Source organism: Heterodontus francisci, chromosome 1, assembly GCF_036365525.1.
Source record: "Heterodontus francisci isolate sHetFra1 chromosome 1, sHetFra1.hap1, whole genome shotgun sequence".
Classification (NCBI taxonomy): Eukaryota; Metazoa; Chordata; class Chondrichthyes; order Heterodontiformes; family Heterodontidae; genus Heterodontus; species Heterodontus francisci.
The window spans coordinates 42,284,791-42,300,750 of record NC_090371.1 but is presented as its reverse complement, the minus strand read 5'-3'; the positions used below and the strand labels follow the sequence as shown (position 1 = coordinate 42,300,750).

The following is a 15,960-nucleotide window of genomic DNA, read 5'->3' as shown; positions in this document are numbered from 1 at the left end:
TGTCCGAGCTGACTGAATCCTGAAGGACATATCTGCCAGACTGGGCTTGAAGCAAGTGGTGAGTGAACCAACATGAGGGAAAACCTACTTGACCTCATCCTCACTAATCTGCCTGTCACAGATGCATCTGTCCATGACAGTATTGGTCGGAGTGGCCACTGAACAGTCCTTGTGGAGATGAAGTCCAGTCTTCACGCTGAGGACACCCTCCATTGTGTTGTGTGGCACTACCACTGTGCTAAATGGGATAAATTCAGCAGCTCAAAACTGGGCATCCATGAGGCACTGTGCGCTATCAGAATTATATTCCACTATGATCTGTAACCTCATGGCCTGGCATATCCGTCACACTGCCATTACCATCAAGTCAACATCCTGGGGTTTACCATTGTCATGCTATGCCCCCACTTGCTAAGAATGAGGCATATTAATTTTGTCATGAACATTGATTTTAAACTGTTACTGGAGTGAAGAAAGTAAAGGGCTGCAAAGGAAACCAGACCTGAGCCCGAATGCCAGACCTGGAAGCCCAACCCGACCCGTCCCGACCCGAAACCCACCCGATGGTACACGACGACATGTTTCGGGTTCAGGATGGGTTGGGTCGGGCTTCCGGGTCCGGCATTCGGGCTCGGGTCGGGTTTCCTTTGCAGCCTTTTAGAAGAAAGGACTTGCTAAATAGATTAGCTGTGGCTGGAAAATACATTTGCATGTTAACAGACGGTGCTTGGAAGGACAAAGGACCATTCCCTGACACGTTCAACCCAAAATGGACCTTGATCACCAGGTATTGTGTGTAAGAGGAGCATTCCAGAGACTGCTAAGCTAATACGATCCACGACATGGTCAGACCAGTTAGTCACATGACTAACCTGCTTGGCAACCTGGGTTTTTCTGAATTGAATAGAGAGTGTCTGTTTGCTCCTGGACTGAGAAACTCTCTCCTGTCTGCTCCCATGTCTTTCTCACAAGCTTCTGAATCCACTGAACACACATGAATCCCAAGAGAGAAAAGTCTCCGACAGCGAACAAGGTTTAAGAAGAATACCCCAACGAAAAGCAAGATCTACCTGCAATCAAGGACTCTACAGTGAGCTCAAAGAACCATAACAAAAACCCTTTTAAGAGATTGCCTTAAATTTTTTCACTTTATTTTTCTTCTCTTTTCTGTCTCTATTTGCATGCCAAATAATAAATAAATAAATAAAAAATGTGTGTATCGCATATGCATGCTAGCGTGGGGGCGTCGTGTATCTGTAGGCGTCAAGTGAATTAGAGTTTAAGTTCAAGTTTAATAAATTTCAACTTTTCTTCTTTAAACCTAAGAAAACCTGTTTGTACTAATTTCTTTGCCTTATGATTGGAAAGCAGTGAACAGGGTTTCACCAAGGGGAAGCTAAAACACGGTATGTTAAAAATTAAACTCTGTTCTGGTAAGATCAGGTGAAGGTTGAAATTGAACCCGAGACCTCTTTCTCACCGGGTCACAACACCATTGACCAGAAACTGAACTGGACCAGCCATATGAATACTGTGGCTACAAGAGCAAATAAGAGGCTGGGTATTCTGCGGTGGGTAACTCACCTCCTGACTCCCCAAAGCCTGTCCACATCTTTTCACTTGCCTGGATGGGTGCAGCTCCAACAACACTCAAGATGTTCAGCCCGTTTGATTGGCACCCCATCCACAACCTTCAACATTCACCTCTAACACACAGTGGCAGCAGTGTGGACCCCGATAATATCCCAGCTGTGGTGCTGAGGATTTGCGCTCCAGGACTAGCTGTGCCCTTAGGTAAGGTGTTCCAGTACAGCTACAACACTGGCTTCTACCCAACAATGTTGAAAATTGCCCAGGTATGTCCTGTCCACAAAAAGCAGGACAAATCCAATCCAGCCAATTACCGCCCCATCAGACTATTCTCAATCATCAGAAAAGTGATGGAAAATGTCATCAGTAGTGCTATCAAGCGGAAAGTATTCAGCAATAACCTGCTGAACAATGCTCAATTTGGGCTCTGCCAGGACTACTTCTCTCCAGACCTTCACCAGGTTGGTACCTCATTTTTAGGAATGCCTGATGCTGCTATGGCGTACTCTCTGACGCTCTTCATTGAACCAGAGTTGGTCGCCTGGTCTAAACATGGACAAAAGAGCTGAATTCCAGAGGTGAGGTGAGAGTGACTGCCCTTGACATCAAGGCAGCATTTGACTGAGTGTAGCATCAAGATGCCCTGTCAAAACTGAGGTCAGTGGGAATCAAGGGAAAACTCTCCACTGACTAGATTCATACCCAGCACAAAGTAAGATAGCTGTGGTTGTTGGAGGCGATTCATCTTGGCTCCATGACATCACTGAAAGAGTTCTTCGTGGCAGTGTTTTGGGCCCAACCATCTTCAGCTATTTCATCAATGACCTTCCCTTCTTCATAAAATCTGAAGTGGGGATGTTTGCCAATAATTGCATAACGTTCAGTCCTGTTCGTAACTGCTCAGACAATGAAGCACTCCATGCCCACATACAGTAAGAGCTGGACAACATTCAGGATTGGGCTGATAAGTGACAAGTGACATTCACACCACACAAATGCTAGGCAACGACCATCTCCAACATGAGAGAATCTAACCATCTCCCTTTGACATTCAATGGCATTACCATCGCTGAATCCCCAAGCATCAACATCCTGAGGGTTACCATTGTCCAGAAACTTAACTGGACCAGTCACATAAATACTGTGGCCACAAGAGCAGATCAGAGGCTGGGAATTCTGTGGTGAGTCACGCATCTCCTGACTCCCCAAAACCTGCCCACTATCTACAAGGCACAGGTTTGATGGAATACCCTCCACTTTCTTAGGTGTGTACAGCTCCAACACCCCTCAGGAAGCTCAACACCATCCAGGACAAAGCTGCCAATTTGGTTGGTACCCCATCTACTACCTTAAACATTCACTCCCTCCGCCACCGGCACACAGTAGCAGCAATGTGCGCCAGCTACAACATGCAGGAACTTGCCAAGGCTCCTTTGACAGCATTTCCGAGATCTCTACTCCTAGGAGGACAAGGGCAGCAGGCCCTTGGGTGCACCAACACTTAGAAGTTCCCCTCCAAGTCACACATCATTCTGACTTGGAAATATATCGCTGTTCCTTCACTGCCACTGGGTCAAAATCCTGGAACAGGGACAGGTATATACCGCAGGGCAAAAAGTATAGCTGGGGGAAAGGAAATTATGATGCGATTAGGCAAGATTTAGGATGCGTAGGATGGGGAAGGAAACTGCAGGGGATGGGAACAATCAAAATGTGGAGCTTATTCAAGGAGCAGCTACTGCGTGTCCTTGATAAGTATGTACCTGTGAGGCAGGAAGGAAGTTGTCAAGCGAGGGAACCGTGGTTTACTAAAGAAGTTGAAGCGCTTGTCAAGAGGAAGAAGAAGGCTTATGTTAGGATGAGACGTGAAGGCTCAGTTAGGGCGCTTGAGAGTTACAAGTTAGCCAGGAAGGAGCTAAAGGGAGAGCTAAGAAGAACAAGGAGAGGACACGAGAAGTCATTGGCAGATAGGATCAGGGAAAACCCTAAGGCTTTCTATAGGTATATCAGGAATAAAAGAATGACTAGAGTTAGATTAGGGCCAATCAAAGATAGTATTGGGAAGTTGTGTGTGGAATCAGAGGAGATAGGGGAAGCGTTAAATGAATATTTTGCGTCAGTATTTACAGGAGAGAAAGAAAATGTTGTCGAGGAGAATACTGAGATTCAGGCTACTAGGCTAGATGGGATTGAGGTTCACAAGGAGGAGGTGTTATCAATTTTGGAAAGTGTGAAAATAGATAAGTCCCCTGGGCCAGATGGGATTTATCCTAGGATTCTCTGGGAAGCTAGGGAGGAGATTGCAGAGCCTTTGTCCTTGATCTTTATGTTGTCATTGTCGACAGAAATAGTGCCGGAAGACTGGAGGATAGCAAATGTTGTCCCCTTGTTCAAGAAGGGGAGTAGAGACAGCCCTGGTAATTATAGACCTGTGAGCTATTCTTCGGTTGTGGGTAAAATGTTGGAAAAGGTTATAAGAGACAGGATTTATAATCATCTTGAAAAGAATAAGTTCATTTGCGATAGTCAGCACGGTTTTGTGACGGGTAGGTCGTGTCTCACAAACCTTATTGAGTTTTTCGAGAAGGTGACCAAACAGGTGGATGAGGGTAAAGCAGTGGATGTGGTGTATATGGATTTCAGTAAGGCGTTTGATAAGGTTCCCCACGGTAGGCTATTGCAGAAAATACGGAAGTATGGGGTTGAAGGTGATTTAGAGCTTTGGATCAGAAATTGGCTAGCTGAAAGAAGACAGAGGGTGGTGGTTGATGGCAAATGTTCATCCTGGAGTTTAGTTACAAGTGGTGTACCGCAAGGATCTGTTTTGGGGCCACTGCTGTTTGTCATTTTTATAAATTACCTGGAAGAGGGTGTAGAAAGGTGGGTTAGTAAATTTGCGGATGACACTAAGGTCGGTGAAGTTGTGGATAGTGCCGAAGGATGTTGTAGGGTACAGAGGGACATAGATAGGCTGCAGAGCTGGGCTGAGAGATGGCAAATGGAGTTTAATGCGGAAAAGTGCGAGGTGATTCACTTTGGAAGGAGTAACAGGAATGCAGAGTACTGGGCTAATGGGAAGATTCTTGGTAGTGTAGATGAACAGAGAGATCTTGGTGTCCAGGTGCATAAATCCCTGAAGGTTGCTACCCAGGTTTATAGGGCTGTTAAGAAGGCATATGGTGTGTTAGCTTTTATTAGTAGGGGGATCAAGTTTCGGAGCCACGAAGTCACGCTGCAGCTGTACAAAACTCTGGTGAGACCGCACCTGGAGTATTGCGTGCAGTTCTGGTCACCGCATTATAGGAAGGATGTGGAAGCTTTGGAAAGGGTGCAGAGGAGATTTACTAGGATGTTGCCTGGTATGGAGGGAAGGTCTTACGAGGAAAGGCTGAGGGACTTGAGTTTGTTTTCGTTGGAGAGAAGGAGGAGGAGAGGTGACTTAATAGAGACATATCAGATAATCAGAGGGTTAGATAGGGTGGATAGTGAGAATCTTTTTCCTCGGATGGTGATGGGAAACACGAGGGGACATAGCTTAAAGTTGAGGGGCGATAGATATAGGACAGATGTCAGAGGTAGTTTCTTTACTCAGAGAGTAGTAGGGGCGTGGAACGCCCTGCCTGCAGCAGTAGTAGACTCGCCAACTTTAAGGGCATTTAAGTGGTCATTGGATAGACATATGGATGAAAATGGAATAGTGTAGGTCAGATGGTTTCACAGGTCGGCGCAACATCGAGGGCCGAGGGGCCTGTACTGCGCTGTAATGTTCTAATGTTCTAAAACTCCCTCCCAAACAGCACTGTGGGTGTTCCTTAACCACAAGCACTGCAGCAGTTCAAGGACGCAGCTCACCACCACCTTCTCAAGGGCATTTAGGTTTGGGCAATAAATACTGGCCTTATCTGCAATGCCCATATCCCATAAACAAATACAAAATTATTTGCATAAGCAATGGGCGTATTGCATGTTTTCGGAGGGCACCTTAACCTATAGCCGGTGCAGGATGAGCACGCACATGCAACATCAGAACACAAGAAATAGGAACAGGATTAGCCATTCAGCCCTTCAAGCCTGCTTCACCATTTAATATCATAGTTGAACCTCTACATCAAATCCAGTTTCTTCCCCTATCCCCATATCCCTTAATTCTTTATACTTTGTACTTAATCTATGTACTCATCGACTGAGTATCCACAGCCCTCTGGGGTAGAGAATTCCAAAGATTTGCAGCTGTTTGAGTCATGAAATTTCTCCTCACCTCAGTCTCTTTATCCTGAGACTCTGTCCCCAGTTTTAGGTTTTATACCTAAAAAACCAAGGCTGTCCTATCGGATTTCTAAGCCCTCGTGTTTACAGTATTACTAAGAAATTCTACTTGCAGAACCCGATGTTTCTAACTTCTTGCAATATTAGCAAATTTGCAAATGACAAGTAGTTAGTGGGCTGTGCAGTGTTTAGCATAAGGACATTTTGCCCATTTCCAAACCATATCTATTGCTTGGAGCTCCATCTTTTGATATTAGTCACCAGTAGAAACAGTTGATTTGGTGGTGGGGTCATTCAAGAAAAAATTTGCAGAGCGCAGCATGCTTTGTTACCAGAAGTTCAGTGTATTGACTCCCAGCAGCCGTACTATCCTCCTTTTGTTGGAACCTCCAGTATTGTGGATTCTTCAGGTGGGTTTGACATGTATAGAGATATAGTTTCAAAAGACCTAGTCCCATTTTCTGATATTACATACATTTTGTTTCATATTCTCATGAATATGCTGTTAACATAATGAGGGAGACCTTTGGGTTGGGCGGAAAATGGTTGCATGTCAGTGGTCCTGACTGCATCTGAGTGCTGCACCTGCTCAAGATGGTGGTTGGGCGATCCAAATGATTTTCAGGTCTGGGCCACGGCGAGTTGCGGGTAAATCCGCATCCTATTGCAGCTTGCTGGTTTTGTCAGGATGAATTTCGACCGACTGCTGCACTCAGCTGGCTATTGGGTAAGGCCTTTTGGGGGAGAGAACAGGTTGGTATCAAGCCAAAACATGTTTTTAGGACCTGCAGGAGCAAACCTGGCCTACAAATATTTTTTAAAACTTAACATTAGGAAAAGACTCATGTGATCCTTTAAGGACCATCAAAAAGTCCTCTCAAAACTTCAAGGAATGTGTCATGCTAGATCCCCATCTGCCAAGAATGAGGCATATTCATTTTGTCATTTGAACATTGATTTGAAAACTGTTGCTGAAGTGAAGAAAGGATTTGTTTAAAACAAATCAGCAGGCCCTTGGCTGGAAAGATATTTGCATATTAACAGACAGTGCTTGTGGAGATAAAGAGATTACTTCCCTTATCCAATTTAACCAACAATGGACTTTGAGCACCAGGTATTGTGTGTAAGAAGAGGCATTCCAGGGTCAGCGAAGACCAGATAATCCACAAACAGATGAGGTCAGACCAGCTGGTCAATTTACTAGCCTGCTTGGCAACCTGGTTTTTTTGAATTGTACAAACAGTTTGAACTCAGAGACTGTAATATGCTGCTGGACTGAAGAAGACCTCTCCTGTCTGGATCTCTATTTCTTTCTCACGGAACTCCAAATCCACTGAAGACACATGAACCCCAAGAGAGAAAAGTTTCCTACAGCGCACAAGGTTTAAGAAGAATACTGGGCCCTAACGAAAAGCAAAATCTACCAACAATCAAGAACTCTACAGTGAGCTCGAAGAACCGTAACAAAAACCCTCTTAAGAGATTGCCTCAAACTTTTCTACTTTATTTTTCTTCTGCTCTTTTTTGTCTCTATCTGCATGTGTGTATTGTGTATACATGCTAGCGTGGGCACGTCGTGTATCCGTAGGCGTTAACCGAATTAGAGTTTAAGTTTAACAAATTTCTACCTTTCTTCTTTAAACCTAAGAAAACCTGTTTGTGCTGGTTTCTTTGCCTTATAATTGGAAAGCAGTGAACAAGGATTCACCAAGGGGGAGCTAAAAACAGTGTTTTAAAAATTAAACCCTGTTACGGTAAGACTAGGCGAAGGCTGAGAGGGAACCCGAGACACCTTTCTCACCGGGTCATAACAAATGGGTTTTGCAAGTGCCATGCATGCATCACCCATTTCTTCTTGACGGTTCCAATCAGAGTGTAACAGTAGACCCCCACCTTGTACAAATAAACAGCTTTCTGCGCCTTTTGGGCAGTAATTAACTCTTGATTCAAGCAGACAAATGGGCTCCCAAAGTCCCCACCAGACTTTCAATGGCTCACCCATTTTTTAAGAGAGAAACTGGCATCCAGCAATTGAAAGTCAACCCTGGTTACTGCTAGCAGAAAAATGGAGCCTTCTGTCTGATAATGCAACAGAAATTTGATAGAATCCAACTCTCTTTTGAACTCCAACTTTTAAGCCAATTATGTGTTAAAACCATTGATATTGGGACATCATACCAGATTTCTAAGTTATATGAAATAACATTTCATGAGGCATTCTGATTAACACAGAGATAACTTGTACTGTAGATTGTTTCCTGAACAAAGAATACTTTCTACACATCTTAAATAAATAGTTATATTACATGCTGCAATTCAATACTGTTATAATATACCGAGATTAAGTTGTTGGGATACAATCCATAATAATGTAGATTGTACATTGGCAGTGGAAACCAGAGGCTTGAAGACTTGAATGGCTTTTTCTCATTACATGTTTATATTAAAAATGGACTTGGTGTGTTCCTTGTTACAGGTGCCAGTACTGGATTGGTTCGAAAGCTGGTAGTGCCATCAATTTTGGTGCGAACAATGAGTTATTCCATCACAACAATGCAGACTTCATCCCATTGGTTAATGACAAAAGGTTTCCAATTTCTTTCTTCTCGGTCCATAAATCAGTTTCTGCTAGTAATTCAAGGGGATCTAAAAGTGAGTGCTGTTTTGATTCTAATTATAACTAGTTATTTCACTTTTTCCGAGATACAGCGAGTTCTGTTGAAGCCATCTTGTCCAGTCTTTGATCGAGAGTGTGAAAATATTTGACCATATTCAGATTTGCTGAGTTGCATATGTGAGAGGTAGTTTCTCTTCCATATTGCACTGAACTTTTTTTCTCAAATGTGGCTGGTATACATTTATTGAATGGGCCACAAACATGATCAAAGGTAGCTATTGCATGCAATATTTCTAAATTTCTAAAGGTATAAATAGTCTTTTTGTGAAAATTTAGTTTGTCTGCTTGTGTATAACTGGGCATTGAGGCTGCAGCTAAATATTTATATTTGGCTCATAATACTGTTTTTTAAACCAACACATAAATCAGAATGTATAGTTTTTGTAATCCATGCACACCTTTTTCCATTTTGCAAACCCTTCTCCAGCCTTCCTTTCCTCCCCAAAGTTCTTGAACGTGTTGTCACCTCCCAAATCCGTTCCGCTCTTTCCCTGGACACTATGTTTGAATCCCTCCAATCAGGCTTCTGTCCCTGCCACAGTACCAAAACAGCTCTTTATCAGAGTCACAAACTACATCCTATGTGGTTGTGACAAAGGCCAACTTTCCCTCCGAATTCTTCTCAACCTGTCTCCAGCCTTTGACATTGTTGATGACACCATCCTCCTCCAAGGCCTCTCCACTATCGTCCAGCTGGGTGGGGCTGCTCTCACCTGGTTTCATTCTTATCTAACTAATTGTAGCCAGAGAATCATTTGCAATGGCTTCTCTTCCTGCTCCCGCATTGTAACCTCTGATATCTCCCAAGGATCTATCCTTGGTCCCCTCCTATTTCTCTCTACATGCCCCTCGGCAACATCATCTGAAAGCACAGCGTTAGGTTTTGCATGTACGCTGGCGACACCCAGCTCTACCTCCACCACATCTTCTCATGACTCCTACACTGTTGCTAAATTATCAGACTGTGCATCTGACATTTTTGTTATTCGTTCATGGCATGTGGGCGTCACTGGCTGGGCCAGCCATTTATTGCCCATCACTAATTGCCCTTGAGAAGGTGGTAGTGAGCTGCCTTCTTGAACCACTGCAGTCCTTGGAGTGTAGGTACACCAACAGTGCGGTTAGGAAGGGAGTTCCAGGATTTTGACCCAGCAACAGTGAAGGAGCAGTGATATAGTTCCAAGTCAGGATGGTATGTGACTTCAAGGGGAACTTGTAGGTGGTGGTGTTCCCATGCATCTGCTGCCCTTGTCCTTCTAGATGGTAGAGTTTGCAGGTTTGGAAGATGCTGTTGTAGGAGCCTTGGTGAGTTGTTGTTATACATTTGACACTGTATGAATGAATGTTGAAGGTGGTGGATGGGGTGCCAATCAAGCGGACTTCTTTTTCCTGGATGGTGTCAAACTTCTTGAATGATGGAGCTGCACTCATCCAAGTAAGTGAATAAGAACAAAGAACAGTTAGCACAGGAACAGGCCATTCAGCCCTGCAAGCCTGCGCTGATCTTGATGCCTGCCTAAACTAAAACCTTCTGCACTTCCGGGGACCGTATCCCTCTATTCCCATCCTATTCATGTATTTGTCAAGATGCCTCTTAAACGTCGCTATCGTACCTGCTTCCACCACCTCCCCCGGCAGCAATTTCCAGGCACTCACCACCTTCTGTGTAAAGAAATTGCCTCGCACATCCCCTCTAAACTTTGCCCCTCGCACCTTAAACCTAGTAACTGACTCTTCCACCCGGGGAAAATGCTTCTGACTATCCACTCTGTTCATGCCACTCGTAACTTTGTAAACCTCTATCATGTCGCCCCTCCACCTCCATAGTTCCAGTGAAAACAATCCGAGTTTATCCAACCTCTCCTCATAGCTAATGCCCTCCAGACCAGGTAACATCCTGGTAAACCTCTTCTGTACCCTCTTCAAAGCCTCCACGTCTTTCTGGTAGTGTGGCGACCAGAATTGCACTCAATCTTCTAAGTGTGGCCTAACTAAAGTTCTGTACAGCTGCAGCATGACTTGCCAATTTTTATACTCTGTGCCCCGACTGATGAAGGCAAGCATGCCGTATACCTTCTTGACTACCTTATCCACCTGCGTTGCCACTTTCAGTGACCTGTGGACCTGTACGCCCAGATCTCTCTGCCTGTCAATACTCCTAAGGGTTCTGCCATTTACTGTATGCTTCCCACCTGTATTAGATCTTCCAAAATGCATCACCTCACATTTGTCCGGATTAAACTCCATCTGCCCAAGTCTCCAACCGATCTATATCCTGCTGTATCCTCTGACAATCCTCATCACTATCCGCAACTCCACCAACCTTTGTGTCATCCGCAAACTTACTAATCAGACTAGCTACATTTTCCTCCAAATCATTTATATATACTACAAACAGCAAAGGTCCCAGCACTGATCCCTGCGGAACACCACTAGTCACAGCCCTCCATTCAGAAAAGCACCCTTCCACTGGTACCCTCTGTCTTCTATGACAGAGCCAGTTCTGTATCCATCTTGCCAGCTCACCTCTGATCCCGTGTGACTTCACCTTTTGTACCAGTCTGCCATGAGGGACCTTGTCAAAGGCTTTACTGAAGTCCATATAGACAACATCCATCTTCGTCACTTCCTCAAAAAACTCAATCAAGTTAATGAGACACGACCTCCTCTTCACAAAACCATGCTGCCTCTCGCTAATAAGCTCATTTGTTTCCAAATGGGAGTAAATCCTGTCCTGAAGAATCCTCTTTAATAATTTCCCTACCACTGACGTAAGGCTCACCAGCCTATAATTTCCTGGATTATCCTTGCTACCCTTCTTAAACAAAGGAACAGCATTGGCTATTCTCCAGTCCTCTGGGACCTCACCTATAGCCAATGAGGATACAAAGATTTCTGTCAAGGCCCCAGCAATTTCTTCCCTTGCCTCCCTCAGTATTCTGGGGTAGATCCCATCAGGCCCTGGGGACTTATCTCCCTTAATGCTTTGCAAGACGCCCAACACCACCTCCTTTTTGATAACGACATGACCCAGACTATCTAACTCCCTTCCCTACACTCATCATCCCCCAAGTCCTTCTCTTTGGTGAATACTGATGCAAAGTACTCATTTAGTACCTCGCCCGTTTCCTCTGGCTCCACACATAGATTCCCTCCTCTGTCCTTGAGTGGGCCAACCCTTTCCCTGGTTACCCTCTTGCTCTTTATATACGTATAAAAAGTCTTGGGATTCTCCTTAATCCTGTTTGCCAATGACTTTTCATGACCCCTTTTAGCCCTCCTGACTCCTTGCTTAAGTTTCTTCCTACTGTCTTTATATTCCTCAAGGGCTTCGTCTGTTCCCAGCCTTCCAGCCCTTACGAATGATTCCTTTTTCTTTTTGACTAGGCTCACAATATTCCTCGTTATCCAAGGTTCCCGAAACTTGCCAAACTTATCCTTCTTCCTCACAGGAACATGCTGGTCCTGGATTGTAATCAACTGACGTTTGAAAGACTCCCACATGTCAGATGTTGATTTACCCTCAAACAGCCGCCCCCAATCTAAATTCTTCAGTTCCTGCCTCATATTGTTATAATTAGCCTTCCCCCATTTTAGCAGGTTCACCCGAGGACTACTCTTATCCTTATCCACAAGTACCTTAAAACTTATGGAATTATGGTCACTGTTCCCGAAATGCACCCCTACTGAAACTTCGACCACCTGGCTGGGCTCATTCCCCAATACCAGGTCCAGTACAGCCCCATCCCGAGTTGGAGTATCTACATATTGTTTCAAGAAGCCCTCCTGGATGCTCCTTACAAATTCTGCCCCATCCAAGCCCCTAGCACTAAGTGAGTCCCAGTCAATGTGGGGGAAGTTAAAATCACCCACCACTACAACCCTGTTACCTTTACATCTTTCCAAAATCTGTCTACATATCTGCTCCTCTACCTCCCGCTGGCTTTTGGGAGGCCTGTAGTAAACCCCCAACATCGTGACTGCACCCTTCCTATTATGAGCTCCACCCATATTGCCTCGCTGCATGACCCCTGTGAGGTGTCCTCCCGCAGTACAGCTGTGATATTCTCCTTAACCAGTAATGCAACTCCCCCACCCCTTTTACATCCCCCTCTATCCCACCTGAAGCTTCTAAATCCCGCAACATTTAGCTGCCAATCCTGTCCTTCCCTCAACCAAGTCTCAGTAATAGCAACAACATCATATTTCCAAGTACTAATCCAAGCTCTAAGTTCATCTGCCTTACCTATTATACTTCTCGCATTGAAACAAATGCACTTCAGACCACCAGTCAGCAACATCTCCCTGCCTGCTCTTCCTCTTAGTATTCTCTCACACTCTTGACTTTTGCCTTGTAGATGGTGGTCAGGCACTGGGGAGACAGGAGGTGACTTACTTGCCACAGAATTCCCAGCCTCTGACCTGCTGTTGTAGCAAATATTATTTATACAGCTGGTCCAGTTCAGTTTCTGGTCAATGGTGACCCCCTGGGATGTTGATAGTGGGGGATTTGGCGATGGTAATGCCATTGAACATCAAAGGGAGATAGATTTTCTCTTGTTGGAGATGGTCATTGCCTGGCACCTACGTAGCAGGATTGTTACTTGCTACTTATCAGCCCAAGCTTGGATGTTCTCCAGGTCTTGCTGCATCTGGACACAGTATCTGAAGAGTCAGGAATGGTGCTGAACATTGCACAATCGTCAGCGAAGATCCCCACTTCTTACCTTATAATGGAGGGCAGGTCATTGATGAAGCAGCTGAAGATGGTTGGGCCTAGGACACGACCCTGAGGAACTCCTGCAGTGATGTTCTGGGACTGAGATGATTGACCTTCAACAACTTGTATTTGTTAAGGGAAGGTAATGTCTTACTAACTTAATTGAAGTCTTTGAGCAAGTAACAAGGAGGATAGATGAGGGTAGTGCAGTGGATGTGGTAATGGATTTTAGTAAGGCATTTGACAAGGTCCTGCATGGCAGACTGGTCAGTAAAATGAAAGCCCATGGGATACAGGGGAATGTGGCAGGTTGGATCCAAAATTGGCTCAGTGACAAGAAGCAAAGGGTAGTAGTCGACGAATGTTTTTGTGAATGGAAAGCTATTTCCATTGGCATTCCACGGCTCAGTGCTGGGTCCCTTGCTGCTTGTGGTATATATTAATGATTTGGACTTAAATATGGGTGGCATGATTGGGAAATTTGCTGATGACACAAAAATTGTTTGTGTCGTTGATAGTGAAGAGGATGTCTTTAGACTCCAGAATGATGTCACTGGTTTGGTTGAGTGGGAAGAAAAGTGGCAAATGGAATTCAATCCAGAGAAGTGTGAGGTAGTGCACTTGGAGAGGGCAAATAACTGAAGGCACATCCACCAATGGTGGAGTGATTAAAAGCGAGAGAATACACAATTAAAGGGAGGATATTGAGAGGGGTGAAGAGGTAAGGGGCCTTGGAGTGCATGTCCACAGGTCCCTAAAGGTGGCAGGATAGGTAAATAAAGTGGTGAAGAAGGCATATGAATGCTTCCCTTTATTGGCCGAGGTGTAGAATACAAAAACAAGGATGTAATGCTGGAACTGTATAAAACGCTGGTTCGGCCACAGCTGGAGTATTGCATACAGTTCTGGTCACCACATCACAGGAAGGACATAGTTGCTCTGGCTAGAATACAGAGGAGATTTACAAGAATGTTGCCAGGGCTTGAAAGTTGCAGCTATGAAGAAAGATTGGATAGGTGAGGGTAGTTTTCCTTAAAACAGAGGAGGCTGAGGGGTGACTTATTTGAGGTGTACAAAATTATGAGGGGCCTAGATAGAGTAGACAGGAAGGACCTGCTTCCCCTAGCAGAGAGGTCAATTACCAGGGGGCACAGACTTAAGTTGATTGGTAGAAGGATTAGAGCGGACATGAGGAAAAACTTTTTCACCCAGAGGGTGGTGGGTGTCTGGAATTCACTGCCAGGAATGGTGTCGGAGGCAGAAACCCTCAGTTTTTTGAAAAGGTACCTGGACATGCACCTGAAGTGCTGTAACCTGCAAGGCTATGGACCAGGTGCTGGAAGGTGGAATTAGATTGGGCGGCTAGTTTTCGACCAGCAGGGACATGACGGGCTGAATGGCCTCTTTCTGTGATGTAATTTTTCTCTGGTTCTATGGTTCTAACCACAACCATCTTCTTTTGTGCTAGGTATGACTCCAACCAGTGGAGAGTTTTCCCCCTGATTCCCATTGACTCCAGTTTTGCTCGGGCTCACCTTTGGCATTCAGCTCCTTTGTCCATGTTTGGACCAAGGCTGTAATGAGGTCAGGAGCTGAGTGGCTCTGGCGAAACCCAAACTGAGTGTCAATGAGCCTTGTTTTTTTTTGCACTGATGTGTTGGGCTCCCCCATTATTGAGGATGGGGGTATTTATGGAGCCTCCTCCTCCAGTTAGTTGTTTAATTGTCCACCACCTTTCACAACGGGATGTGACAGGACTGCACAGCTTAGATCTGATCCGTTGGTTGTCGGATTGCTTAGCTCTGTCTATCGCATGCTGCTTCCCTTGTTTGGCATGCAAGTAGTCCTGTGTTGTAGCTTCACCAGGCTGACAACTCATTTTAGGTATGCCTGGTGCTGCTCCTGACATGCTTCCCTGCACTCTTCATTGAACCAGGGTTGGTCCCCTGGCTTGATGTTAATGGTAGAGTGGGGGATATGCTGGCCCATGAGGCTACAGGTTGTGGTTGAATATAGTTCTGCTGCTGCTGATGGTCCATAGCTCCTCTTGGATGCCCAGTTTTGAGTTGCTAGATCTGTTCGAAATCTATTCCATTTAGCATGGTGGCAGTGCCACACAACACGATGGTTGGTATCCTCAATGTGAAGATGGGATTTCATCTCCGCAAGTACATCCAGTACTCGATGAGCAGAAATTTTCTCCAGAGTGGGGGCCAGGGGGAAGGAGGACGTGACAGGAATCCTGCTTTCCTCCCAATCGAGGCAATTTAAACTAGTTCAAAAGCTCGTAAAGAGCTTGTTGGAGGGAGAGTGTGGAATATTTAAAGGGGCGCATGGGTTTCAGAAGTCGTCAGCTATGGGGAGGCAGATGACTCCTTCATCGCAGTAGGGAGCCAATCAAGGCTGCCCCAAGTCATCACCTGACCCCATAAGAGGGGCACCGGGGCTTGGCACTTGGTAAATAGGTGCCCTTGGCTGTGTGGCAGGGAAAATGGGCACTCAGCACTTGGGCATTGAAGGGGATCATTCCCCCCCAGGGTATCACGGAGGCAGAAGAGCGGGGGCAAGGCTGCGAATCACAATGGGACAGCCTTCCTAAAAGGAAGACTGCAGCAGACATTGGGGGCATGACTGTCATATTTTCGGCCCAGTGGCAATGAAGAGGAGCAACACTCTCGGCAGGAAGGGTGAAACCCCAGGCATCAGG

General features: G+C 45.3%; 1 protein-coding gene across 5 annotated transcripts in view; it reads left to right on the top strand.

The window, feature by feature from the left end:
* Nucleotides 1–15,960, top strand: part of ccdc142 (coiled-coil domain containing 142) — a 318,889-nt gene that overhangs the window by 151,696 nt on the left and 151,233 nt on the right. For all 5 annotated transcript variants that reach the window (XM_068029624.1, XM_068029614.1, XM_068029634.1 and 2 more), the window contains one exon: nucleotides 8,333–8,508. In XM_068029624.1, the coding sequence (XP_067885725.1) occupies nucleotides 8,333–8,508 (176 nt within the window). The remainder of the gene's footprint in view (nucleotides 1–8,332; nucleotides 8,509–15,960) is intronic.